Source organism: Orbilia oligospora (assembly GCF_000225545.1).
Source record: "Orbilia oligospora ATCC 24927 unplaced genomic scaffold scaffold00140, whole genome shotgun sequence".
In the NCBI taxonomy this organism is placed as follows: Eukaryota; Fungi; Ascomycota; class Orbiliomycetes; order Orbiliales; family Orbiliaceae; genus Orbilia; species Orbilia oligospora.
The window spans coordinates 239665-267040 of record NW_011645697.1 but is presented as its reverse complement, the minus strand read 5'-3'; the positions used below and the strand labels follow the sequence as shown (position 1 = coordinate 267040).

Here is a 27376-nt window from a genome sequence, read left to right as displayed (position 1 = left end):
CACCATACATGCAGAATGGAGAGATGTTTGTTACATTGTATAGACTGTTGATTATTCAACTTGAATTTATTTAAGGGTTTTACCTTCCAGGTCTGGGAACGAGACAAGGGTTTTACTATTTTTAAATATTTTTTATCATGCATAATATCAGATGAAAATTAAGCCTGTGGCTTATTAAACCAACCTAAATCTTTTTTTATATATAATTCGGAGTAAACAAGTGTCCAATGCTTAACATGGAAACGAGAACATGTTCAGGACAAGAGACGACACTACCTACTAAAATATTAAAGTTCAATATACATGATTTCAATTACACCCCCCTTGCTACTGTCAAGGTTATAAGTATCACGAATTACATTTTCTGTTCCAGGCCCACTGCATAATCTAGTATATACACATCTATTAACAAGCTTCCTCGCGTATTGAATTGCCAGCCCAAATCCCCAGGCGATCACTATTGAAGGCGAAATGTTTATCTATACCGACCTAACCTCCACAAAACACCATAAGGGGTCCCCTTCCCTGGCTTCGATGTGTAAAAGAAACCTACCGCCTAAATCATAAACGGCGAAAACTCCGTCTCCCTAACATCTCTCAACGTCCCCACCGGACTAACAACCTTCGTAATCTCCCCTCCATCTCCTCCTTCAAGACCAATACCAACCCCTTCTACCTTCTTCCCTTTCCTCCTCTGGTTACCTTGTCCACCTTCACCATTATCATCAACAACCCTCAACCCTTCAATCCCTTCCAAAATATTATCATCATTATCATCTCTAACCCCAATACTACTACCACCCCCAATACTTCCCCCCTCCCCAGCTCTCTCAATCCTCTTCCACAATCTAGTCGCAGAATCATCCGGTCGTTGATGTTGCAGTTGTCGTCGCCGTTGATCAAATGACATAACAGTCATAGGACTGCTACCATCAACTTGACTATCCCCTTCAAACTTTCTTCCACTCATTTCTGTATCTTCATCGTCATACCCACTAACAGCATATCCAACTTTTTCAACCTCTCCTTCAACACTATTACTATCATTCGTTAATCCCGGTGTCGATGGTCTTTCTTCCTCTTGTTTTCCTTCCTCTTCCGCTAAAAAACTTTCCTCCGTCTTCCCTTCGAAACTAAACGGTCGGATCAACTTTTTTTCTTCTGCTTCAGCCATCTTCCCAGGGGCGGACGAAATCCTAAACCCCGTCATCCCCATCCCCTGAAATTCAACCTCGCTCCCACCTCCACCTCCAACTCCACTTCCAAACCCTAAAACCCGCCCTCTCCTTCTCCCATTCCAAATCCTAATCTGATACCTCAACTCCCTTACCACATTACAATAATCCAGGTCCTTCTCCTCCGTAGTCCTCGCAATATTCTCAATAGCAACCAACGCATCCTTCGGATTCTTATGCTCACTAACAACCTTCTGAATCAACGCCTTCCTCACAAAATTCTGTCGAGCAGTTGGCGAAACATTCCCTAGTAAATGCGGAGCTCGATATTTATGGCGACCAACTCCATCGGATTCATACACTGATGAAGTCCGAGAAGATCCAGAGTACATTAAATTCCACGGTGAATCCTTTGTAATAATTGTTGCCTCTGCTGTAGCTGTAGTGGTCAGAATTGTACCTGCTGGTAACAAACTATGTTTGTACCCAACATCCACCTGGAGTATCTTCATCTTTTCCATGCCCAATGTAGCATATAACCCTTCTTCGAGAGCTTCCAGCCCATCTTCGCTCATTGAATGGTGTCTTTGGTAGATGGAAGTGACCTCCATACGAACCATGATTGTAGCACGTTCGCCGGGTCGAAGGGTTTTAAGAGCCGTTTTTCCAATGATGGCTTTGATTGTTGTATTCTGGGCCGGTGTAAGCGTAACAGTAATATCCCGCATCATCCCAATGCTTTCGGCACTCCGTAAAGCTCGAACGAAACGACGGCTAACGGCCTGAAGTTTTGTGGAGTGGTCGTCTTCAAGCGTTGTTACATCCATCATCGAAGTTGGAAAACAAAACCCTCCACCGCCGTCTCTAGCATCTGCGTATATAACCTCACTAATGGGCCAATAGACACAACCAACGCCAATAACGTGAATTCTAACGTCTTCAAACCCGCCAACATCTGCCATACTACTTTGGTTTGCAGGAACTGCAGAACTTAGAATTATAAGGTTCTTGTTTTTCCCTTGGAAACCAGGCATGAACATCGAACAAGCAGCACGGACGACGTTAGAAATGGAATTTTCGAATATAAAGGGATCGGTAGTCGTATGTGCATTGTGGAGGAGAGAGAATGCGCGGTGTTTCGCTTGGTGGGTACAAGGCATCATAGGCATGAGAACTTCGCAAGCGGATGTGCTCGTGAACGCCGCCATACCGAAATTATCACAGCGAGTTCCCGAAATGTTCTCGAGGATGTAACCGACGGTCGATTTCATCGTCGTCATTGCCTGATCGGACATGTTTTGGCTAAGACAAGGATACTATGAATATCAGTCTGAAAGGCTGGTAGGATGCATCTGGGAGCTTACGAAAGATCAAGAAGAAACAAAATATCCAGGTTGTTAACCTCGGAGTGTGCGATATCTCGGTTGTTTGCAAGACTTCCATTTAGTTCAACGACAAGCCAAATTTCTCTTTCTTCTGCAACCTCAATAGTATCGATATCGGCCGTGACTTGAAGGTCCAGGTGAGTAAGAACAGGTTTTCGGTGGGAGGTAGTATATAATATAGATTTAGGTTCCGAAGTCGGAAAATCCATAGGCTTTCTCTTCATTGGAGTCGTATATGGGTCCAGGCCCTGAGCTTGGGCACTGAACTGTGAAAGATAAGACTCTGAGCTAGTTGAAATTCCCGCCTGCCATTGATTGGGGAGTTGAAGATAAGAAGCCCTCAGGTTAACCGGAAGCGGATTGCTAAATCCTCGAGTCGGCTGCCCTTGCACATACTCATTGGTTTCAGGTAGATAGGACATTCCACTATTCCTGTTAATCATCTGCATGACATTTGCACTATCTCTCTTTGGTGGCTTCGGGAACAGAGAAAGAACGTCTTGCACAGAGGCTCTATTGTCAGGCTGGATAGAAGAATAGACTGATGTAGATGAATGATGGGGTGGAGTTTTAGCTAAGCCATAGTCAGGGATGGTGCCAGACAGCCCAAGGAGGCTTCCTGTGAGTGTGTGACGTCGTTGAGGTATACGAGATCGTAATGTTTGTTCATCTGTATCTTTATTATTGTCGAAGCGGTAGTGGTTTGTTGGTGTATCATCATCCGAGAGCGCCCCGTCCTGCCCTTGAACAGTCATTGTCGAAGAAGCTCTAGAGCTCTGCCATTGGCGTTCACGTTCACGCTCCGCGGCATTGTTGGTATTGTATTTAGGACTGGAAAGACTAAGGCTGAGCTTGCTTCCAGCGAATCGTCCTCCGAAGAATCCAGAACTAATTTTGAGCCTAGCAGGCATCTGTTCGCTCTTAACTCTTCGTTTAAAAGGAATTGTGATTCCAAAGATCTTTTTCTTTGATTCCTTTCTGGAGACACCACTTGCAACGTCGGATGTAGAAGTTGACCAACGAGATTGCATCGTATCTCGGACTTGAAGATCAACACTATCTCTGTTGGTAGGTGGATCCATTGGAAGAGCTTTCGTAATGTTAAGAGGTCGAGGGGTGATATCTGGATCCCCAAACTTGGAGGAAGCACGCTTTGGAGTAACATCTTGACCACCGCTAGATGAAGAAGATGACAAAGTTAGACGGTCTGCTGACTTTTTGGCAGTATGCTTCTTCAATCTCTTTCTATCTCGGTTTTTTATTGGTTTTATCTCCTTTGTTGGAACTGGTGTTCGTGCTCGTGGAGTAGCAGGCATGGCTGGTAATGGTCGGGTAAACTGGGGTTTCTCGTGTCCGCTCATCGCTGGCTACACGAATCCCCGAAAATAGTAGAAGATCTGGCAGATACATGTCGGCGATTGGTTAGCAAGATCAATAGCAGGAGTGGCAGTGATGAGATCATCAAGCTCAACTAGAGCAGAGGAAATGCCCTCAACCTCGTGCTTGCCATGTGGAAGTGTCATTGGAGAGAACAACTCATGATAAAGGATGAATTATCAGGATAGAAGTGGTGTGGGCGTACTTATCTGAGGGTGTATATATACTATATAATAGCTAGTGCGGTAGTAGAGAGATGGAATGACGAAGGTGACTAGTAGATGAGGTTGATGGTAGGTGGTTAAGTGAACGTCAGAGCTGCTCTCCAACACTTCAGCTCTTCCCGTAGCCCCAGCCAACTAGGTACTTCCCCAAGTAGCTACCAGACGGCCTCTAACAACCACAATCATCACCAAGCTATATCCTCTCACGTAGCTATCTACGATCTATCAGTCCACATCACTACTACAGGCCCATGTAGCTATAGTCCACAGAATATTTACGCTATAGTCACCCTGCCGGTAATTTGTACTCCGTGTTCAACCCAGTATTGCTTAACTACTAGGACTATCAAAATGAAGCCACATATATTAGCATAAATGCATTCAAAATGCAGGTCAAATGGTATGATCATCTTCAAACTGTCACCGATTTTCCATATATACCTTATATACCAGTTATAATCATTCACAAATACAGAATTAATTACACAAATATTGACTGAACTGACCATTTAAGCGGGTTCCAAATTGATTTGCACATGAAACTCTCCTGAAAAGTAGTACGAGTGCCACTACACTTTTCTCGTGGCCAGACTCTTCAACTGTTCAATACGCCAGAGGATCTACTTCGAGGTGTTCCTAAAAAGACCAAAGCGTACAAAACTGTCAGTACAGCGTCTTAGGTGGAGTTATTGCTACTGGCGCTTTGGAATCCTGGAGGAAATGCTGGACCAGGATATTATTGCATGGCTCTTACTAAAAGGTCTGAATTTACACTGTATAGATATTCAACTGTCTTGAGTAAATGAAATCTAAGAAGCTAAAAGGCTTTGAAGCAGCCTCGAGGCAGACTTCTCAAATATGAAAGAACTTTCTGTCTACGATACTAATGCGTGTTAGGTGAAAGAATGACCAAACTGGCCAGGAAATAAATATGAGGTACAAGATATATAATAGTGAGCGAGAACTAGACCCCCTCCATCGTGTTAACATATAATATCCTAAGAAGCCTCAAAGACAAAATATTCTACATAACATCATGATACATCTAGATATCGATCCAAAAGTTCTTCTCCAAAAATGTCCCGATATCATACCTAAAGATCTCATGCTCAACCCCAGCATCTCCAACCCCCACCAATCCTGCGCTGGCACTCGCAGTACCCCTCATCAGCGCATCAGCATGAAGTCCCACGCACATATCCAATCCACTAGCTCCAGGACATTTATTCAGCCCATCCAACCTGGCTTCAATATTAACAGCTGGAAACTGCACTGTAACATCCGCGCTCCCACTCGCCAATCCATTCAATACATCCACATTCATTCCAACTCTTGGACCAACCCAAATCGTAGCTTTAGCATCCTGTACCCCCCAAGGACTAACCCCATTCACAAACCTTGGTTCCAAAAACGATATCTCGGGGACAACATCCCCAGTAAGAATCGGCAACTTGGTAAGTAAATTATACCCAACCGAGAACGTCTTCCACTTCCCGGAAAATCCAATATCCCGGATTTGGAAAGCAGATTTAATATCCAAATCCACCGCCGCAATAATCTTCGCCGCAGGCTCAATGGTCAAAATCTTCGGAATCTCAACCGCCCAAGGAACAACCGAGAACAAAGCCGTCTCTTGACTTCCCTGCCATTCGAAGCTCCATCCAACTCCCATATTCAAGTTAAAAGTAGGATCCACCAAATCGAATCCAACCACCAATCCAACCGTCTGCCAGTTCTTAATATCAGCAGAAACAGATCCGAACAGTTGAACTCCACCGGTAACACCACAATAGTTACAACTAATGGAAGCACCCCTTCCGTTCTCATTGATCTGGAAGAGATTGGACCCAATGAGATTGTAATTATATCGGGGAGTCGTAAACCTCTTCGTCGGCCGTCCAGCAGAATCAACGGCATCCTTGATATCATTGGCATATCCCTTAACAATATTAATCAGCCCATCAAACCCACGGGCCTTAAGCTTCCTCCTAAAAGTGCTATTTTCCTCATCAGTATCATTAATATCAAAAGTCCCAAACTCCGCATCGAGGGCTTCAATAGCATCCCTCAATTCAACCTTAGTCCCAACCATCAAAACTTCATAATCCCCAGATAGATCCAACCCCCCAATCTTCCAAAAGTTATGTTCCCCTTCAACACCACAATAATTCCCCCCAGCGGTGACAAGCGTAATCGTCTTCCCCATCCAAGTTTGAACCGCCAAATCCCTATACTCTTTCTTCACAAACTTAATCTTTATTCCCTCCTCTTCACAAACAGGAAATCCATCCAATCCATTCAACAAATCATCCAAATTAACAATCGGAGATCCATCAAGTGCCTTGTAAATCACCTGCGCCAAAAAAGCAGTAGAATTATCCTCTGCCAATCCACCAAAGAAAACATTCTTCGTGGGCACGGGGGGGATACTATCCTCCACAGCAGCAGTTTGTAAAGGAATAGGTCCACCGACAACGGTAGGCAAAGGATTCGCCCTAGCTGTTCTAATGTCCTCAGTGGACGTCGGTTGAGGTGGTATATAACTCCCAAAAGTGATAGACGGAGCGCTAGTGGTAGTCGCAGCAGCGGTATTGATACAACTACAAGCACTAGAAAGTCGAGATGTTAAAGTCGTGTATTCGGCATTCAACCAAGTCGGATACGCTTGGGAAGCAGTCGCCGGTGTGGCAGTATAGGTGCTACACCAAGACAAAGCAGAGGAAATCCTCTGAGGGGCGCGGAGGTGACGGAGGACGTTGTCTGCTGAGCAGCCGGCTGGGGCGGCGGAGGTGGAGAGGGCCCCTAACACCGCTGTTGCGGCGAGAGAGGTGGAAAGACGCATTATATTAATTATTAACGATGGTATATTTGAACGAGAGGATGAAAATATTAGAATAGGTTATTACTTTAGAGGGGGTGATGCATTCTTATCGAGGTGAATGATGATAGGAAAGAGGGATTAGAGTAGAGGATAGCTGGTGTATTTAACTTCCACTTTACTCTCACTGAAGAGTTAGAATTATAATGTTTTGAATCCAAAATCGACGGCATCACGCATATCGCCTATTCCACTTCCTTAGTATACTACCAGCTATAGTATCCACATCACCTAATTGCAACCAGCCACCCAGTAGTATTAACAGAACTTGCGTTGTTTTTGTGGTATCCACCCCACCCCTTTCACAGCCCTATAAGACTATACCCCATTAGGAAGCATTCTGCGACCTCATACACCAGCACACAAGCCCACTCAATGCTTGTGCTACGTCGGCGGCTTTTTTTCAGTTGTTTTTTTCGGAAACATCCATGCGAGAGGGCATGGTGTGATAAGTGTGTAGCTATATTTACCTATAAAATTCCGGGGTTTGAACTGGTGGATGCTACGTCGGTTAGAAGATTAGGCATCGAACAGTTCATTAACTCAGCTGGGTGATAATTGCAGGGTTAATGTTGATATTCAACCGCGCAGCGCTACTGGCTAATCAGAATACACGTTCGCTTTCGTTTAGACGAAGTTCCGAAGATCAAAGAGTTTTTAAGAACGTTAGAAGAAAAAAAGAATAATGTTACTAACCTCAAAGAGATTCGGTTCGGGTATCGATCAGTCCACCTCGAAGCCACGTCCATTTAACCTTAGATTTCTAGAATTCAATGAATCTAAAAAACTTTAAATGGCTGCCTAGGCTCCAGACGCGAATACTACGTTATAAAAACCAGTAATATAATTCCTCTATTATAGCGTTATTATTTACTCCGTATACGTGTACGGACAGGCCTTTTTTTCTAGTAGTAATCTATTGCAGTGCTCAAACTATCTACGGCAGATCAGCTCAGAGGGCCCTTTAAGCTGCAGTAGATGTGAAGAAGGTTACCCCATTTTTACATAGGTATATTGATTTCACTAGAATCCGCAGCTCGAGCGTAGTTCATTCGATAGCCCTTGATCCTGAATTTTAGCAACTGAGATATATAGTTTACTTACAGGCACAGATGTCAATTGAAAGACTTCGTTCTATCTTACTTACCTATATACCTTGGTCTCATCAATACCGTTATCCGCGGAGTACAATCGATGTGATTAACTCTTAATACGCTTCAGGAATGCGTAGATTTATATCAAGAGATTCATCGCGGCGATATTCTTTCAGTATAAGCCCGCGGGCCCTAACTCCTTTTAAGAGATCCTTTGAGGGTATCCTGACCAATTAATTGCCTGTCAACTGCCAATAATCAGACACCATGGGCCTACTTGGATATCTAGCAGCTAGCGTACATCGTATCTGATAAAACGACATCGTTAACGCGTTTAGATATTTACTTACTGATATAGTATACCAGGTAAGATATCTAACGACGTGGTGTCTAGGAACGGGACCAAATCGAACCAAAGATAACACACTCTGTATATATATAAGCCAATCCACCTCCGTCATGAATTCTCCTAAAATCTATAAAATTGATCAATTGAAACTCCAGGATATCAATAAGATCAGAAAAACGCCAATATCCCTCATGATCATTCAGTCATATATATATCCCGATCTCCTTCTTCGGGGTCATAAAGATAGTATCATAAATCTATCACCCCTCCACCCCTTCAAACCTCCTCCCTAGGTTCTCCTTAATAGTATCCAACGCTGCCCTCTCCAGGTCCAAAAATCGAATCTACAATATTAATACCCAATTAGCATCTCAACCATAAACTAAACGAACATAAAAGGAGAAGGAGGAAAAGGATACTAACCGGCACATCCCCTCCAGCCCCTACACTCCCCTCCCACTCCTGATAAACCCCTCCTTCCTCTAATCCAGTCCTCCTAACCTCATCCACCCGTCTCCTAAGTTCCTCCCTATCATTCTTCCACAAATTCCACGCCTCATCATCAACAATCACCGCCGCTTCGTTCCCCAGTCCACTTCCGCTACCACTACCAACAGGAGTCCTAACCTCCGGGCTAATCGGCGTATTCGGCACCCCCTTCTTCTCCTCCTCAAACCGTCTTTCCAAGCCCTCCAAATACTTATCCGTAAATATACTCCTAACCCAAAATATCACTTCAATCGGCGACGTGCCCTTCGGAAAATACACGCTCCTTCTTTCTTTCTCCCCATTCCCTGCACTCCCACTTCCCCCACCACCACTCCCACTTCCTCCTCCAAACGAAAAATTCGGAGAAATGGGGCTAGTAACAACAGTACTAACAAGCTTAACCCCACCTTTTCTCCCAATACTCCCAAACCCTTTCTTCCCACTAACTGTAACCGTCCCTCTAGGTTCAAACCACCCTCCAAAACAATCTCTCAAATTCACAGCCCCAGTATGGGCAGCCGCATACCCACCCACCCCCCCAAAGCCCCTGTTATTGATAATCCCCCCTCTGCTAACCAAGGGATGAATAACAACTCCTCCGTTACCATTCCAATTCCTGTCCAAATCATCACTACCGGATGATGTGGCGTGCAAGACGACGAATGGCGGGACTTCGGGGTACTTTGTGGGAAAAGTGATGGTGAATCGGATTGGGAGGTTGGAGTAGAGGTTTTTGGAGGAGTGTAGGAAGATTACGCCGTACCAGGTTGTGGGGGTGGTAGGGTGGGGGGTTAGGTAGACGCCTGGGATTGGAGCTGTACGGAGGGTGGCGCTGGAGAGGATGATACACGTTAGCTTTTGTACATAAGAATACGTTTTAGGTAGATTACTTAGAGTATGAGGGGAGGAGTACAATTCAGTGAGAAGCTGACGTTCTCGAAATGATTGCGAGGTTAGCATTGTGAATGATATTCGATACGAAGTAGTTGATGAAGGGAGGGAAGGAAGGAAGAGTAGATAGTGAGGCTCTGCGCGTGAGGTGGTGATTAAGGCTTAAGCTTGGCGTGATTCAGCCACCCATTGTCGGAAGCGGACAGATATCCGCATGGCGTACACACATCAACATGCATATCCAAAGGACGCGCGAGAAAAAGGAATATTTCATGGGCATCATGAATCAGATAAAATTATCGATATAAAGATATGGTCATTTGGAAATCACATTTAGTACTTTAATATACATGTTTTGAAAAAAACAAAAAAGAAAATTCATAACGTTCGCTGACTCTTCCCCGTCTTCCTCTTCTTCTTACGTACCCACAATATCTGCTGGCCGCCTTGAATAAAACAAGAGAAAAGGGATAATCGATACTACTAAAATTCTAAAGAAACAGAGACAAGGCTGGCGGTTCGCGTAAATACCCAAAACTAATATAATAATAGTACTAATAATAGTCGAGAGAATAGGATAGTAGCCAAAAAAAAGGAATAAACACCAAAAGATGCATCGCGTTCATCAAATCTTCCACCTCTACGCAGCAGGTTTATTACCCTTCTTCTCCCCGCCATTAGGATTAGGATTAACTGGTGCTGCTGGTTCTGGTTCGCCAAACAGCCTTTCCCTTCCGCATAAAGTCTCATAAGTAAACCATCCTAGTTTATTGGCTTCCTTGCCATTAGTCCATGCTCCGGCCCTCTGCGGCTCCTGCTTAATCTTCTCTGTCCACTTGGCCCCATCTTCATAATACCACATCCTAGGCCACCAGAGGTCGATGAAATTCTTGGGTCCATTGAAATGTAATAACGTCGGGATTCGGTTTGACACTTTATTCCATGCGAGATTCCTCCATTTCCAGGGACTCCTGTTCGGATTGGGCGATTTGCTGGAGAGACCTAAATCTTCTAGAGGGAGTTTTTCGGTCGAAATGGTTTTGGAGAATGTAGTCGACGTCCATTCTTCGGATGGGTTTCTAACGAAGGCGATATCGTTATGGGAGTATGTCATCGTCTGGAAAAGCGTGGAGTAAAAATCCACACTCATCGAGTTATCACCTTTCACCACCCTTTCGCCGTAAACCTCTGCCAAAATCATCTGGTCAGAATCTACTTCCTGTCCAGCCTGTTCTACTTTCTTCCACGCTTCATCATAGATCGATCTGACATGAGAAGCGTATCCGATGATAGTACCGGAGTTAACCCATCGAGGTCTAAAATTATCGTATTTCTCGCGACGAGAGCGAAGGATTGTCTGACGGTCTGTATCGTCTCCGAATACATCGCCTGGGAGAGGGGATTGCGGAATTGCAGTACACGCGACAGATTTAAAATCATTCGGCCAGCACTTCTTATCCGCTCCAAATACCACAGGAACACCCATTTTCAAAAACCTTGATAACAAAACTTGTAGAGGTAGCTGAAACCAAACATCGAATCCATCGATCATAATAATAATATCATCGTCGCGAGTACGGGTGTTTAAGTAGTCGTGGAACCCCTTGATCTTTTGAGCACGAGCGATGGCTTCCTGCCAGTAGGTTTGGTTGTAGTTTATAAGGAACGGAGGCGGGTATCCATTGACGACCGAGGAGAAAAATGTCTTGCAGAACTTAGCATTAGGAGACGTTACGGGGATTAGCAGGTGGATCCGACGGTCGTAGTCTTCTTGGTTGAAGAGAGTTAATTCGTGGGAGGAGACGGATGGGTGTAGCCATGGCCGTGCCAAGTCCTTTAAATATACGCTGCTCTACCAAATTATCACCACTGTAATTAGCTACCAATTGTATTTAAATAGATCAAAGCGAAAGGTATAGTGGGGGCGTACTGAAGAATGAGAGAAGAAGAAGATGGCAAGAAAGGAGAGGAGCACAGCTCCAAAGATGACCTTGCCTCTGCGGTGACCACACAAGGCCATGCAGAACCCCTGAGGGTTGGTCATGTCCCTGAGTTCTCGGGAGCTTTACTCCCTGGAATTACCAAAGAGGACGGGCGAGGTGGAGATGTATGGTAGGAGGAAGAGGGGACACCGGGGAGGTTTTGACGGTGGGTGATGGCGGCTGGAGATGGATGTTGGAAATGAAGAAAGGGAGAGTGAGCCAGCCAGGGCGGTGCGAATACTTGGAGCGACCACCAGACTGACTGCCACAGTAACTAGGGGCAACTTTTCGTCAGCTGAATTCGTGGTACCCCCGTTTTACAACACTAGCAACACAACACGTCTCGCTAGCCAAGACTACTCATAGGCTGGCCTTAAGCTAAGTAGTTAGGCCAATAAGTAACTCGGCTTGTCTCTGATAATCGATAAGTGCTTACCTAAGTACCTAACTAGGTAGCCAGGTTCAAAACAAGCTGAGAGGTAGGCTTACCCACCAGCTTAGCTAGATCTGTTCACGAATTCACCATATATATATATATATGTGCGCATAGCTACTAGCTTAGTCTCGAAGCCAGACGCCGGGTCAGCCACCAAAAAAAAGGTGCCACACGTTTGGCATCTGCTGGTTTTATTGCATTTTGGTTCGCAATACACCTTCGAAGATCGTCGCCAGCGCAGTATCAACGCTAGACGGGCAAAGGATCGTCAACAGACCGAGATACTCGGTCTCGTAACCAACTATGTGGTACAAAGACCTTCTCCAGTCTCGGCATTAAAGAACTTGTAACTTGTGTCCTATCTCTACTATCATTCGAATTCTCTAACTTTTATTGAGAATCATCGTGAACACGCTGTGCTGTGAAATTATTCATACGATTCTTATCTTTCCCGCCGATCTTATTCGGTCTATTCATTCGAATGCATTCTCTCCCTATATATATAGTCGACGTGAAACTGCATTGTATACGGTGCTCCGCCGGCCTAGTTGCGAAAATTACATGTTGTTTTAAAAACTATAAAATGTCTTTGCAACAAATATTTTTGACCTTTAATAAAGCCTTTCAATACTCGCTTTTTTATAGATTGGTTTTGGTAGGTGCGAGGGCGTCTGGTCCCAAGGCTCATAGACAAGCAGCTTCCCCAGACTATTCGATTCCCAATTCCCCAAAAACTGAACGAAGCTAGTCTAGCCGACTCAAGAAGACCAAACTAACCTGCATTATATCATCATTCAACCCAACAATATGGCCATAATTTGGACAGCTTTAATTAACCTGGTACTGCATTATAAATAGGACCCAACAACGTTGACAAGAGCTGGACGCAGTAATTAGCAATCAGTCCGGTTGTCGTCATGGCAGTAAGTATAAGAATTTAGATTACTTACCCATTGCTCCAGTCCGTTGTGGTTATCGTGCAACTCTTGGTATTTTGCATCTAATTGGTCTATAGACAACATAACCATTTCCTTAGCTTTGATACTGACGTGATCTTAACTTCTAGAGTAGCAATCCGTACCTGTAGTACAGTATAGTACGTCGTCCAATTCTCTATCAAGCCTAAGACTTTCTATAAATCGTGCCGCCTCTTCCTCTGCCCCAATTTGACTTATTTGGAACAAAACAGCTAGCAGAAACGTTAGAAAGAAGCTAGAAATCCTTAAATACAGATGGGGTATTACCAGTCGAGTCATAGCCATAATCCACAAGCCTCTTACCACACTCGAGGATAGCATTTTTAAACGTGTCGCGTTTTTCCCGGTTTTGTCGACCGTGGGGACCCTCAGGAAACCCGTCGGTAATAATAGTCACGAGCATCGGCCGCTTAAACTCTTGGGTGACAAGTGGTTTATAAACAAGCGGCATCAGAATTTTACCTTTGAGGCTTGTTCCAATTGGTGTCCACCCCCACATTCGCAATTCTGAAATGATTTTGTCAACCAATCCCAGGCTAGGTTTGCTATAGCTGTCGTTAGTAGGAGCGTTGATAAAGCGCAGCTCTATGCCTTCTCCGTCCGGAAGTAATTTAGTAGTTATGCTAGCTATTCGTTCAACTAGCTTTCTTAGGTCTTGAACGCGTGTACCCTTCTGCATTGAACCGCTGTCGTCTTTTTTTTTGAAATTAGCACATATATTGATATTCAAATAGGCATGAAAGAATAGTCTGTCACCTACCCAAGTATAAAACCGTCTTATAAAGAGTTAACTTTGTTAATTCCTTGACGTCGAGTACGTTCTGTGGATCTTTCTCAAGTTCAAGTGCCTTTCTTATAACGTCTTGTAAGAAAGGATCATCAGGTGGGAAAAATCTGTTTAGACCTGACTTTGTTATGTATTCGTTGACACCTTTCTTGAACTCCGCAACATTCTCTTTGAGCATTAATTCCTGATTAAACTTAGTTAGAATATGGTCTCCAATGCCGTACTGAAGGTGAATATACCCTGAGTTCCGGAGACATCTTTTCAATATCGCCGAAATCACCAGTTGTGCCGAATCGGTTGATGAGGGCCCCAGACACGGGGCTGTAAGTACCATCACCACCATCACTATCACCCTCGTCACCATCACCATCATCACTGCCACTGCCACCGTCATTATTGCTGTCATTATCGCCATCGTTATCGCCATCGTTATCGCCATCGTTATCGCCATCGTTATCGCCATCGTTATCTCCATCGTTGTCTCCATCATTATCTCCATCATTATCGTTACCGTCATCACCATTGCCATTATTATTGCCGTTGTCATTGTCGAGTTGGGCGGCATTATTGTTAGGAGGTTGGGTATCACTGATAGTGGTCCCGTCGGTAGCCTGGGTAGTTTGAGCTGCTTTAGGCTGGGCACCATTTGACTCCAGGGCAGACTCTGCGGTGTTTTCGGCGGCAACTCGGGTGGCATCATCAACTAAAGGGTTTGAACCCTCATCGACAGACTGGTTCGTATGATCAATAGAGGATTCAGTGGTTTCACCAGCTATAGTCTGGAGACCATTCTTTATGGCGGGCTCTGTAGTTTCTCCGGTAGCAGTTTTGGTGGTATCGTCGCTTGGAGTATTTGAACTACCATCGGCAGACTTATTCGGATCATCAATAGGGGAGTGGGTATTTTCATTAGGTATAGTCTGGACACCATTCTTTATGGCGGGCTCTGTAGTTTCTCCGGTAGCAGTTTTGGTAGTATCGTCGCTTGAAGTATTTGAACTACCATCGGCAGACTTATTCGGATCATCAATAGGGGAGTGGGTATTTTCAGTAGGTATAGTCTGGACACCATTCTCCACGGCGGGCTCCACGGTATCTTTAGCAGTAATTTGGGTAGTATCATTGATCGGAAGCTTTGAACTGCCATCGGCAGGCTCATTCGTATCATCAATAGAGGAGTGGTTATTTTCAGTAGGTATAGCCCGGGGGTCGTTCTTTATGGCAGATTCTGTGGTATTTGTGGCAGCAGCTTTGGTAGTATCATCGATTGGAGCTTTTAAACCATCAACGGCCGATCGGTTTGTATTATCAGCAGTGAGTTGGGTAGGATTATGAATGTCCGTTTGAATGGCATTTTCATGACTAGTACTAGGCCGATTGATGCCATTAGACTGTGCAGGTTTGTCTGTAGCAGTGGTACCGACTGGATGTTTTGAACTACCGTCGGCAGGCGAGTTCTTATTAATATCGATCGTGGGTTGAGTGGGGCTGGCAATCACAGCAGCTTCAGAAGTACTATCAGTATCAGACTGGGTGATAGCATTAGACTGTGCTGTACCCTTAGGATGTGCTGTATCCTTAGGATGTGCTGTACCATTAGGCTGCGCGATACCATCGGACTGTGCGGTACCATCAAACTGTGCGGTACCATTAGACTGTGCGGTACCATTAGACTGTGCGGGCTCCTTTATGATAGTAGGACTGGTCGGAGGCCTCAAACCACCGCTGGCAGGCAGATTTGTACCACTACCAGCAGAGTGAGCAGGACTACCAATTTCCGGTTCGGTGGCGTTTTCAATACCAGGCCGAGTAATACCATTAGGCTGGGCGTTGCCATTAGGCTGTACAGGTTCGTTTATGGCAGTGGCACTGACTGGAGGTTTTGAACTACCATCGGTAGACAGATTTTTCTTCTGAGCAGCGGATTTGGCGGGATTGCTAACGTTCGTTTTGCGGCTGGTACTGCCAATATCAGAATTTGCGGCACCATGAGGCTGTGCGGGCTTGGTTCTTGTAGTAGCATCATTTTGAGGTTTCGAACTACCACTGGCGGGCTTCTTTTTTTTATTAGCAGCCGATTTGGCAGGGTTACCGGTGTTCGCTTTGCGGTTGGTTTTGCCAGCAGTAGACTGGGTGGTAGGCTCAGCTGTACCCTGGCCACCAAAATTCATAGCTATAACACCACCCATAAGTAGGAGCGCGGCGCCTGCCTCGATCTTTCTACGTTGGGACGGTGTGGTGTTAGCCCACGCAACGACGAATGTTACAAGGCCGACGACCATCCCAGCAGCCTTGAGTCGTTCAGTATGCCATGAGTTAGGGGATAGGGCCGTTAGAATCTTATGACGTTTCTTTTTTGCTGCAAACTTCTCCGCTGACATTCCAGACTTATCCACTGCTGTTGGCGACGCTCCGTAGCTCATCAACATCATGATCAACTCGATGTTATTCTCTTTCACGGCATTTAATAACGGCGACGTGTTTTTATCATCCGAGGATGACAAATTTGGATCTGCCTCTGCTTCAAGAAGGATCTTGACGATTGGGCCGATGTTTTCCGGCTTTTTCATTTTTGAAACTGCGATCCAAAGGGGTGTTCGGGTTCCGGAAGGGGATCCAGAAGGCTTGTTGACATCTGCGCCATGCTTGAGCAGCAATCTGGTGGCGGAAATATCGCCATTTAATACAGCAGCACCAAGCGGTGTCAGTGAGCCTTCAGGGTCAACTTCGTTAATAGCTTTCAACCGGTCGCCCTCTAAAAGATCCTCCTCGGTGAGAGCTCCTCTCCCCACAAGATCATGGATGGTGCCTGTAGACATAGTATAGAAGTTCCTGCTACATCTATATCCACAAAATAGTATGCTATTCAGAGGCCAATACTAAGCTCGAATGTTGTTCGAATTGTTTTGAGGCTTAATTAGAGGAGCCTTCCTTTGCGTCGTCCGGGTCTGGGTCGGGGAACGAGACCAGAAGATGTGAATACCTGCTGCAGATCGATTAATGGTAGTTTTGAATGCAATGCAATGTGAACATCTGACGACAAAAAGATTGGAAGATAGAAATAAAATTCGGAACATAAAGTTAGGACTAAGCTGGCACATAATCTTACTCAATTCTATGATCTAATTACAATGTTAACCGAGGGGGGCCTGGAAGGAACTCGAAAAGAGGAGATGCATATGGTCGAAAATTGGAAGACAAAAAAACACACCCGAGTTTTGTTGTGGCAGCTTTGAGTTCTCTTCTTTCAGCCAATCGCAGAACGGAAAATTAATAGTGTGAAACGTTGTACCATACTACGTAAGCGTGCAGCAGCTACCCTGCACGCTATAGCTATGATATATATCCTGGAGAAGCTATCCTGGAGAAGATACCCTGAAGCAGTTCCCCCTACCCTGCATGTGTTTAAATTTTGCTGGTCTCGTAAGCTAACTGCAGCCTCCACGCGTGAAATGAGTATTTTCTAAGAGATTAACGTTCAGTACTGGGGCATGGGAATCAATTGGTGATAGGTCCACTATTTGCATATGTCCCTTCTGGACAGCTCACCTTGCATATTGACAATGCACCAATCTCAAGTACCCCCGCCTATGGAACCCAACCGAATTCCTGAAATCAAAAGTTTAAGAGTAGCTGAATCCCACCTGAGGGGTAGGCCGAGGCCAAATGCGTATATGCCTTCCCCCCTCGTTCCGAACCCGAACCCCACTTTCCTATCTTTTTTATATACTATCAAAACCTATCCCGCATATCAGCCCCGCATCCAAGCTAAGCAGAGTTTCTTTTATTTCAAATGTCAGCACTTGCGGGCTCCATTGGCTATATTAGACGTGACGAGCTCGCCGATTCTGCAGCCGATGCTGGAAATCCCGATGCAGCACAGGATTTATACGGGCTAGGGATTCGACTTGGACTGTACTTCCAAGTCCTAGGATGGATCTTCTACAGCTTAGGTGGCGGGAAAGGCTTGAAATTAGCATCAGTTAGCATCACCATACCAATACTGGTGACCTGGTTCCTTTTTGCGTCCAAGCAGCTTTTTAGTCCCTGCGAAGCGTTTATTGTCCTTGTCCTCCTATCCAGCCTAAACTTTCCAGCAAAAGCTACGCTATACAATGATTCCAAAGAGATGGTTAGAGAGACCACAGGAGTGGTAATGCTGCTGCTGGTGGAGCTCGGAATATGCGGTGCCCTGTTGTGGCTATTCGCTACGCTAGTTAAAAGTCTTCCGACCCTCCTAACGGAGAATGCCGCTTTTTTCTTCGCGAAAGTTCCTCTAAATGGATGGTTTCGATTCCTTGGTTTAGTATACTGTGCTTTTGACGCAGTGACATCGATAATTTCCTGTTCTAGGGTGTGCCGTGTATTCTATTATCGTTCCAAAGGGGATAAGAATATGGAAGAGATTCTGAAGAAAGTAGGATTTGAAGAGACTGATACTGTTAGTCATGTTCTTCATTGTGCTGTTTTGATAGTGGCTGTTCTGGCAGTTGAGCTCACTATCAAATGGAATCATCTTGCGCCCATAACGGACTTTCAATCGCCCGGGCAACTGATCCCGTTCACTACGGGTATCATTATCCTAGCCGATAGCATATTCGTTCTCAGCAATCAGATTATAGGCTGTCAAAAAATTATTTTAGGAATAGGGTCCTCTAAGGCGATCCAACCGTCGACTTCCTGCTAGTAGCAGGGCTCCATGGCGGCGGATTCGCAGAGAGTCAGGGGTTTAAAATCTTTAAAAGAGTTGCATGTTGGATGGTACACAGAATGGCTAGAGATATTAAGACACAACTTTATCATTCGGTCTTAAAATTTTATTTTTATATGTTTCAAATTTATATAGATTATCCTAACTAAAATCAAGAGAAAAGAAAGGAGACTTCTATATTCGTTATATTTATCCCTTAGATCCCTACAACCTAAAATAGCGAATATGGTGACTATCCAAACTATATGATAAAATATATTATATTTCGATTCGTTAGTGCCGAACCAAGTTATTCTCCGGTCCCGTACTGCGGGTATTATCTAAGTTCGACTTTTATCCAGCATCCCACGCCGATGCGTGTGCCAACGGCGAATCCTTATTCAAATTGGAAGTAGTTGAACTACATATCTGTCAATAGGCCTACAGTTTCAACGTTCTAGTACCATAATCATTGCTTACCTTAAAAACCTTGTTTTCGAAATGCCTGTCAAACGAAATTTCCGATGATTCCCGAACACCGAGTTTGATATCTCCTGGAGTAATTTCGGTCACCTGCATCCTTAGTTCAACAAGGTCATCTCCTTTGATAGGCAGAACGACCCCGAATGGAGCATTTTCTCCTTTGTCTTTTCCTTTCTCTAACTTTACAAAGCAGAATTCCTGCAAGTGTTCAGTCAGAGTGACCGTATCGTCGCTGGCATCCCAGAGCACCCATTTCTCCTCATTCCTTCTTTCCGGCCAACCCGGAGGGTGTATAAAACGAAACACATAGAGAGGTTCCTCCGGTCCCCCCGATACCGGCGAGTAACCGGGGAAGATATCGAATGCGGTATCTAGTCCCTCCTTACCTAGACGCACCTTACCAAAATCGCTATGACCCGGGAGCCGGAGATATATCCCCATGTCGTTCGCTTGTTTATGAGCTACCTTGAGAGACTTTCCTTTGTAGCCTACTTTTGCAAAGCGAAATATATCGCAAAGAACTTTTTCGTTAAGACGGGTCCCAGTAGGTCTCTTTTTCTGGCCGTGGCTGTTTACGGTTGTCAGAGGATTGCGCATAATACGGGACTAGTAGTGGTAGTGGCACTCACTGGATGGCAATCACGGCTTCGTGTCCCCTGCAAGGTAGATACACAGGAGATCCGCTCAATCCCTGTTCAGTCTTTATTTCATACTCTACTAGATCTGACCAGGAACGGGCGCAAAGCCCCGAACTCATCTTCGGTTGCCCAGCTTCCGAATCAGCTTGATATCCGCTGACCTCTAACACCCGGCCGATCAAGTCTTCATGGCGAAACATAAGAGAGAACCCAAAACCTTTGTTTTTGCTGATGTCTTCGTCTCTCTTCGTAAGAATCGCTCCGTAGTCGTTCTCTGCATTCCTAGCAGTCGGATTTCTCTCGTAGCTCTTAGAGATAAACACGTCGCTTGCCTTGACCTCGATAGATTTCCCATCCGGCTTCAGGATCTCGATATTTTGCGATAAATCCTTATTCTCGTTAATTAAGTTATGGCCAGCAGTGACAATAACGTGAGATTTCGTATCGGGGACGTTTAGATAAAACCCTGTTCCAGTGGAGGGCTTGCCCGCTGTAAGCCCGTCAGTATGTTTTAGAGCTTAGCATATATATGATATATGCAAGAAAGGATTGGGCGAGCTGTTAAAACCTTGTGTAAATTTTAACTTGACTATCCATTCGTTCCTCCGATCGATTTGAATGAGCTCCAGGCCTCCGGTAGGCCCAGGCTCCGGCTGCCTGTTCCAATCAGGGTCATAGAATAGTGGGCTTAGGGTTTCAACCATAGTTGCGGAAAAATGTAGGTAAGTGACAGAACTAATCACTATAATAGAGAATACGCATGCATTTAAATATATAGATTCTTTGAAAACTATCGTCGAACAGGTCCCAAGTTTAGCCAATTTATTTGAAATTGATACCGACCCTATATAGACAGAGGACTTTAGAAGCTGGCGCTACAGCCTAACTCACACCTAAATGTGAGTACATATCAAACGCTGTAGGTACGTGTGTCCATATTTCGCTATCTGTACAGCTGTTCTCCGAAGCTAGTGGCGAGTATACGTACCAGTAGGAGTGGGATGGGGCGGGGGCGGGACGGGCAGCACTTGTCATCCCGTTCTCCTTCTCTTTAGATCCATCCAATGTGCTGACCGTCGATCACGCTAACCTCGAATCCATGACCATGTGTACGTGCAGTGTATTTACCCAGATATGCATATGCATATGCACTCATGATCAGTAGCCTCGAATCGAGGCTCCATGATCAGACGCATTGTACGCAGATTGGTAGATGCAACATGCAACGTATGAACAACACAGCTGCACAGGTGTAGCACATTGCCCAATTAAAGTCCAAACATTATGCTATTGCTAGGATCAAACTAGCAAACTGAATATACTAGTAGATGAAAGTATTTTGGTGCTTTCACTCGATCGTATAGCAAGGTCTTAATAACGCTGTTCAGAGAAGTAAATAAAATTCATTTCATACGGATCTCAATAATTAAGGCATTTCCTTAGTCCTATATATATATTATCTTAAGATCTTGGATATTGACACCACACCCGCTCCAATATACTAATAATTCGATCAAAATCAAAACCTAAAGCTCTTATCGGCATTTTCACAGAAACATGGACTTCACGTGGCAAGATCTCGTTGATTACCTCCAAGCGCTGTCAGGCGCGATACCAGAAGAAAGCCCCAGTATACACTTACTCTATGAAGAAGACAATCTCCTGATCGAGAAACTTTGGTTCCGATCCAAACTTTTAAAACAATTCTTGATTACCCCGGACGTAAGGACGGACACTCCAGCTTTATATCTTCTGAACGATGAAACGGTTAGTAACATGTCAACAAACGCTCTATGCTCGAGCGCTCTACTAACGGGCCATAACTTTTATTACCCGAACTCCAGCGTCTCGTTTTCTTCGTCGATACAGAAGATGTTCTAAGGGGCGGTAGATATGACCCAGATGAACAAGACTGGGTGCTTGAGCTTGATGGAGAAGGAGACATTACGATACCCCAAAATAGCAAACTTAGCGGCTGTTTCACCCCTGAAGGGCAAATCGTGTTCTTTCAAAATGAATCTGGACTACTCCAGGGAATCGAGATCCAAGACTCAACGTGGGAACTATTACATCCTACTCCTGCGAAACCGGTGGAGGGGACCCGGCACTTAGTTATCCGCACCGCCAACGAAAACCTATACCTTTTTTACATCGGTCGGGATAAATATATACACTATCTGGTCAAGGTTCCTGAAACTGGGGAATGGCAAGGTAATAGTTAATGTTTCGCTTTGACGAAACAATATATAGATAGACGATAGCTAATTTCGAGCCGCAGACAATGTTCTAAACTCCCCGATACTCGAAAAAACTATCGTAAACTTCATGGTTATTCCGGACGAAGATATGAAGTTTGAAACGCAAATTTTGACGACAGACAGCTTGATCGGGATTGATAAAGTGGGAGTATTGACGGAGTTCGGAAAAGTTGCAGAGGGCAAGTTTACTCCGATTTCAGGTAAAGAATGTGTTATTGAGACTATTCGTCTTGTAAAAAAAGGTGTGAAAGCTATTGCGGGCAAGGCGGTGAAGGATAAAAAGACATGAATCGGCTAGCAAGATTAAGGGTACAAATAATACAAACCATGGCAGCAAAACCAGCCACCTAAGTGATAGTATTCCAGATCGATAGAGTAAATAGAGGGCACTACGGTAACACCAATAGCTTTTACCATGAGGCATACCTCTAAAAAATGCATCCATACTACTATTATGTCTGTTATTATTACAATAATATTGTTTAATCTTTGGGTTTACTGCCTTCGCTTTCTTAGTTTACGAGACAATAATGAAATCTAGTTTACGAGATAAGTTGTAATAACTAGGTAGTAATAACAGTAATGGGCAACAAAGAAATCTAGGCACCATTCCATGTAATTGAAGAGTTTTCCGGTGGGCTTACGCCGTCGGAGGTGGTTGCTCTGTTGGGGATTGTTTCCCCGCTCGGGAGAGTTCAGGTGGTAGCTCTGGAGCGGGGTTCCCCTCCGCATAGGCCTTTTTAAGGTTAGCAATAGCATCTTTCCACTTATCGCTCTTGCCCGTAGATGTGGTCTATATAGGATGGTAAATCTTGGTTAGTCGCCCTTTCTTCGCTAGAATCGCCATGACATCTCTTAGACTGGGATTGACATACCTTCAATGCGGTATATTTAGTTCTCATTCCCTTGATGATTATATGGGCCTGTTCCAAATCAACGTAAAGTTTTGCCATGTTTTCAGTTGTAACTTTGGTAGTATCGGAATTGAGTTCCTTCGTCACATCGTGTAGTCTCTTCTCCAAGTCGTAGTTTTCACCATAGAGTCGCTCATTATCTTCCTGAAGCTCTATAATCCAAGCCATTTCAGACGCTAGACCCTTGGTATCCTCTAGCAGATTGAGTCCCTGGATTTTCGAAACAGATTCTAAAGAATAATTAGTTTCAAAGCTTATTAACCATCGTGGTATTAAACAGAGTTCATACCCGATATAAGTGGGCTATCATTGGACCCAGCTGAAAAGATGAAGAGTTAGTCAAATCAGAAGTTATCCCCGATATTGTCATCGAGGAAGGCTTATACCCTGCAAACCCCCATAATCTAAAAAGAATTTAATTTAACCGAATTCTTTATCATATTTATTCTCATTGAGCAAAGTCCGTACCTGCGCCTGACGGCCCCGGCGTTGGCCCCCCATTACCCTCATTCTGGCCTGACATCTTAGACGTTGAAAATACAAAGGATTTCCCTCGAGCTCGTTAGAGGCTAGCCAACAGCTGACAATTCAGCAGGCTAGAGTTGGAGATAGAGTATGCGTACGAGATCTTTTTCTCGTTGAAAAAATAGGAGCCTGGTTGGTAAGGGGATATCTTGACCTGCGCAGTATTGTCGGCTACAGTAGGTTATATTTTTGAACGAAAAAACGTGCGGAGCGTGAGGTTTATATGTATGTCGAAAGAAATCGATTGCTTTCCATCTAACCCTCCGGATCCCAGAGCTATCGAGGTTTCCCTTTTGCTTTTTTGTTTTCTTTTACTAATTTTTACTATTACCCTTATTGCTTTTCTCTAGATTGAGTTAAAATAGATTGTTGTTCACTCTGACTGCACCATGCATACAGTCTAGTATATCCCCTCCAGTATATGCACATACAGAAGCGGGGAATCACATAGTTATATGCACAGGTGGGAGAAAGCCAAAGAACCATATTGTTTTTTTCACCGAAACATAAGCTTCGTCCAATGTTGCCCCGCACCTCAAATGCTTTAACTAGCAGCCCAAAACTTGTAATTCTTTGCCGTTGTGAGCTAGATTGATCAATTGAGCCACCACGTATGGCCAACACAAAATTGCTTGTTCGCCTCTCCGCTTTGTAAGAACTGCTACTCCGCTCAGTCTCGTAACCGTCCGACCAAATGAGCTAAGCTAACAGATGAATGCGCAAATTAAAAATCTATAACAGAAACCTAGACAGTCCAATGTTATCCCATAAACCAGAATTAATTGCTGCTGCGAGCAAATTCAGACATAAACGTGGAGCCATCCATAATTCGTCCGCGGATATAGAATCCAACAAGTGCAATTTCCAGAAATGACGCAGTTTCGGGCGGCCACACAGTCGGGAAGACATTGCGCCAGCTTTGCTACCTACAGCTAGCATCTTGTGTCCCATCTATGAGGTTTTCGATCCAAGTGCACATGGGGGACAAATAATCCTGAGCTAGGTCAGTCAGTGGGGGGATACTAGCTAGCCAATGGAGTAACTAGTCCCCTGCATGTTTGTTTCATTTTTTTTTTTCCAGCACCTAAAGGGTCGTCTTCAGCTACTATTTTGGCGAATTACATGCAAGAAACTAATCGGAGTATCCTGACAAGTTCAAAGGAGAGTTCCAGCTCATTCAGGGTTCCAATATCACCCTAAATCTTTTAGTCTCAAGCTGGTTAGGCCGAAAAAAACCCCGAAGCTGATATATGTAATCCAAAATCTAAGAATTTTTGGCTGCACTTAGTATTTCTGGAGCGCTACATACCTGGCTCTCTTAAGCTCTTCTCCTCCAACCCCTGATACACTTTTATAACAAGAGAAAGCACAAAAAGTGTCTAAATGCTTTGTTTTCCAACGCTGCTCAGCTATATCAGCTCTTTTATCTGAACCGGATCATACAAAAATCCGGTAACTACCCCCGAACTTCTAAAACTGTTTGCGGCGCAATCAAAGAGTCAGCATGGGCACTCATTCGCCAGGTAAAGCTTTACTTGATAGGAGCAGATATTAATTAGTGGTATCTTCTATGCTGACCACTCCCTCAGATAGTACGGATCTTCTGTACTTTGTGAAGCTAGATTTTCTGGGCGGCTGCAAGGAACTCGAGAAGGCGGTATCCAAACACGTCCAGAGGCTCGAAGCCGAAATTAGCGACCTGGTGGGGGAAAGAGATAGCTTGAAACGACAATTGAATGATTTGGAAATGAAAGGGGATAGTATGGTAGCAGATATGATCAAACTGATGAGGGAGAAGGATGATTTAAAAAGCGAAAGGGACACATTAACTGTGGAAAAGAATGATTTAAAGGTTGAAAGGGATATATTGACAGTCGAAAAGAACGATTTAAAGGTGGAAAGGGATACTCTAATAACAGAAACGAATGATTTAAAAACAGAAACGAATGATTTGAAGATAGAAAAGAACGAATTGATAGCAGAGGGAGACAACTTAAAAACGGAGGTCAAAAATCTGATAACACAGACGACGGTTTTGGTAACAGAGAAGAACGATTTAGAAACAGAGGTCAAAAATCTTTTGACGGAGACAACAGTTTTGGTAACAGAAAAAAACGATTTAAAAACAGAAGTCGAAAATCTGACAACGGAGAAAACGGGTTTGGTAACAGAAAAAGATGATTTAAAAACGGAAGTCACAAATCTGAAAACAGAGACAATAGTTTTGGTAACTGAAAGGGACGATTTGATAACTGAAAAGAACACTGTGGTAACAGAAAGAAACGATTTGAAAACAGCGGTGGAAGACCTAACAAAAGAAAAGGACGAATTTGCTACACAACAGGTGCATTTGAAAACAGCGGTGGAACATCTAATAACAGAGAAAGTGAAATTTATAAGACAAAGAGACAACTTGAAAGAAGCAGTGGTTATTCTGGTAGAGGAAACGAAACATTTGACAATCAAAAACAACAATTTGGAAACAGAGAAAAACAATTTGAAAACAGAAACGAACAATTTAAAAACAGAAGCGAACAACTTGAAGATAGAAGCGAACAACTTGAAAATAGAAGCAAACAATTTGCACATACAAAAGAACTACTGGAGGGCAGAGAAGACCAATCTGATAACAGAAAGGGATAATTGGGAACTAGAGAGGGCCAATCTAATAAAAGAAACGGACTTTCTTAAGGCTGAAAAGGCTAGACTGGAAGCAGAGAAGAAAGAACTGTCAAAATTAGGTAACTCACACCTTAAAGAATTGCGAGGAATTAATGAAGAGTTGCAACAGGCCAAAATTTTTTATCAAGACCATAGTATCAAACCAAGTACAAGCTCTAAGATATGCGTGCTTCAGGTTAAGATATGTGTGCTGATACCAGAGAGGAGCCAGTGACTAATCAAAGATTTTCACCCCATATAGGTTTCTGGCACCACCAAAAGAAATCCTTCCTGAGCTTGACCCCAGAGGCGCGAAAACTAAAGAAGGAGCAGGAGGAGGAGCAAAGATTGCAGGAGCTCAGGGATAAGGGTCAGACAAGCAGTCAAAAAGGAAAAACCCCGCTCCGATAGCCCTATTGAAGAACCTTAGTACATTCTATACGATGCTACTTAGTGATCTGGAGGCAAGACGGGTACGAGTTCAGCTGTTAGCATAAATGCATCTTTATGGTACACCTATCGCACTAGAATATTTTCGCCGATATGTCGGTTGATACAGCCAATGTTCCTCCAGGGTGATTTGAAGAGGTGGAAAGATGTTGGGCACCTATTACCAGAGTTACTATTCATACCCTTTTTTAGGGAAATACTTTCGACGGCCCCTTCTTGTAGCATCGACCCTCTGTTTCCTCCTTGGCATTTTTTTAATAAGAGCTTATTAATGAATACATCCTTTTGTTAAAATTACAATCTGGATGTCGATCTTGATTGCAATTTGAATTTTCTTATTCATTTTTGTTTTACCGAGAGTTTAGTTTATGGTGTTGATATCGTTGTACTTTTTAAACTAGATTAGTCTTGTCAGTCTAGTCGGATTTAAGTGATCTCGTTAGACTTAAGTGCGACCGCAGAACTGAAGTGTGTTGACGGATGCGTTGTGTGTATGAGACACGCAACACGTTTTTACGCAGCCCTGACACACCCCGACACACCCCGACGGCCGACTACTCGTACCACTGCTAATACTACCAATAATACTAATAGCTGGTAGACAAGTGCAAGTATGGTAACTACTTAAGTACGTAGGTAAGTACTTACCTAAGTAGATAAGTAAGTAAGCAGGTATACGACGAGCCCAAAATCTATGAAGGGACAAGTATGTC

The 27376-nt window shown here is 44.0% G+C and overlaps 10 protein-coding genes across 10 annotated transcripts; 3 read left to right on the top strand and 7 right to left on the bottom strand.

Moving 5' to 3' along the window:
- Positions 1-556: 556 nt before the first annotated feature.
- On the bottom strand, positions 557-3921 carry AOL_s00140g88 (uncharacterized protein; the record flags this gene model as incomplete). The annotated part of the gene is made up of 2 exons (XM_011127329.1): positions 557-2477; positions 2540-3921. The coding sequence occupies 2 exons, from the start codon at positions 3919-3921 to the stop codon at positions 557-559; spliced, it is 3303 nt and encodes a 1100-aa protein (XP_011125631.1).
- Positions 3922-5206: 1285 nt separating this feature from the next.
- AOL_s00140g87 (uncharacterized protein) lies at positions 5207-7003 on the bottom strand (the record flags this gene model as incomplete). The annotated part of the gene is made up of 1 exon (XM_011127328.1): positions 5207-7003. The coding sequence occupies one exon, from the start codon at positions 7001-7003 to the stop codon at positions 5207-5209; it is 1797 nt and encodes a 598-aa protein (XP_011125630.1).
- Positions 7004-8742: 1739 nt separating this feature from the next.
- On the bottom strand, positions 8743-9931 carry AOL_s00140g86 (uncharacterized protein; the record flags this gene model as incomplete). Its single annotated transcript, XM_011127327.1, has 3 exons — positions 8743-8826; positions 8906-9803; positions 9885-9931. The coding sequence occupies 3 exons, from the start codon at positions 9929-9931 to the stop codon at positions 8743-8745; spliced, it is 1029 nt and encodes a 342-aa protein (XP_011125629.1).
- Positions 9932-10502: 571 nt separating this feature from the next.
- AOL_s00140g85 (uncharacterized protein) lies at positions 10503-11906 on the bottom strand (the record flags this gene model as incomplete). The annotated part of the gene is made up of 2 exons (XM_011127326.1): positions 10503-11714; positions 11793-11906. 2 exons carry the CDS (start codon positions 11904-11906, stop codon positions 10503-10505), a joined length of 1326 nt encoding a protein of 441 aa, XP_011125628.1.
- Positions 11907-13112: 1206 nt separating this feature from the next.
- Positions 13113-16863, bottom strand: AOL_s00140g84 (uncharacterized protein; the record flags this gene model as incomplete). The annotated part of the gene is made up of 6 exons (XM_011127325.1): positions 13113-13160; positions 13231-13289; positions 13362-13469; positions 13525-13950; positions 14018-14228; positions 14284-16863. 6 exons carry the CDS (start codon positions 16861-16863, stop codon positions 13113-13115), a joined length of 3432 nt encoding a protein of 1143 aa, XP_011125627.1.
- Positions 16864-17837: 974 nt separating this feature from the next.
- On the top strand, positions 17838-18731 carry AOL_s00140g83 (uncharacterized protein; the record flags this gene model as incomplete). The annotated part of the gene is made up of 1 exon (XM_011127324.1): positions 17838-18731. One exon carries the CDS (start codon positions 17838-17840, stop codon positions 18729-18731), a length of 894 nt encoding a protein of 297 aa, XP_011125626.1.
- Positions 18732-19131: 400 nt separating this feature from the next.
- On the bottom strand, positions 19132-20559 carry AOL_s00140g82 (uncharacterized protein; the record flags this gene model as incomplete). The annotated part of the gene is made up of 4 exons (XM_011127323.1): positions 19132-19155; positions 19215-19785; positions 19847-20345; positions 20424-20559. 4 exons carry the CDS (start codon positions 20557-20559, stop codon positions 19132-19134), a joined length of 1230 nt encoding a protein of 409 aa, XP_011125625.1.
- Positions 20560-21412: 853 nt separating this feature from the next.
- AOL_s00140g81 (uncharacterized protein) lies at positions 21413-22402 on the top strand (the record flags this gene model as incomplete). Its single annotated transcript, XM_011127322.1, has 3 exons — positions 21413-21622; positions 21700-22066; positions 22134-22402. 3 exons carry the CDS (start codon positions 21413-21415, stop codon positions 22400-22402), a joined length of 846 nt encoding a protein of 281 aa, XP_011125624.1.
- A 351-nt stretch (positions 22403-22753) lies between these two features.
- Positions 22754-23550, bottom strand: AOL_s00140g80 (uncharacterized protein; the record flags this gene model as incomplete). Its single annotated transcript, XM_011127321.1, has 4 exons — positions 22754-22906; positions 22989-23257; positions 23317-23346; positions 23496-23550. The coding sequence occupies 4 exons, from the start codon at positions 23548-23550 to the stop codon at positions 22754-22756; spliced, it is 507 nt and encodes a 168-aa protein (XP_011125623.1).
- A 1506-nt stretch (positions 23551-25056) lies between these two features.
- Positions 25057-26448, top strand: AOL_s00140g79 (uncharacterized protein; the record flags this gene model as incomplete). Its single annotated transcript, XM_011127320.1, has 2 exons — positions 25057-25075; positions 25142-26448. 2 exons carry the CDS (start codon positions 25057-25059, stop codon positions 26446-26448), a joined length of 1326 nt encoding a protein of 441 aa, XP_011125622.1.
- Between the last annotated feature and the right edge of the window lie 928 nt (positions 26449-27376).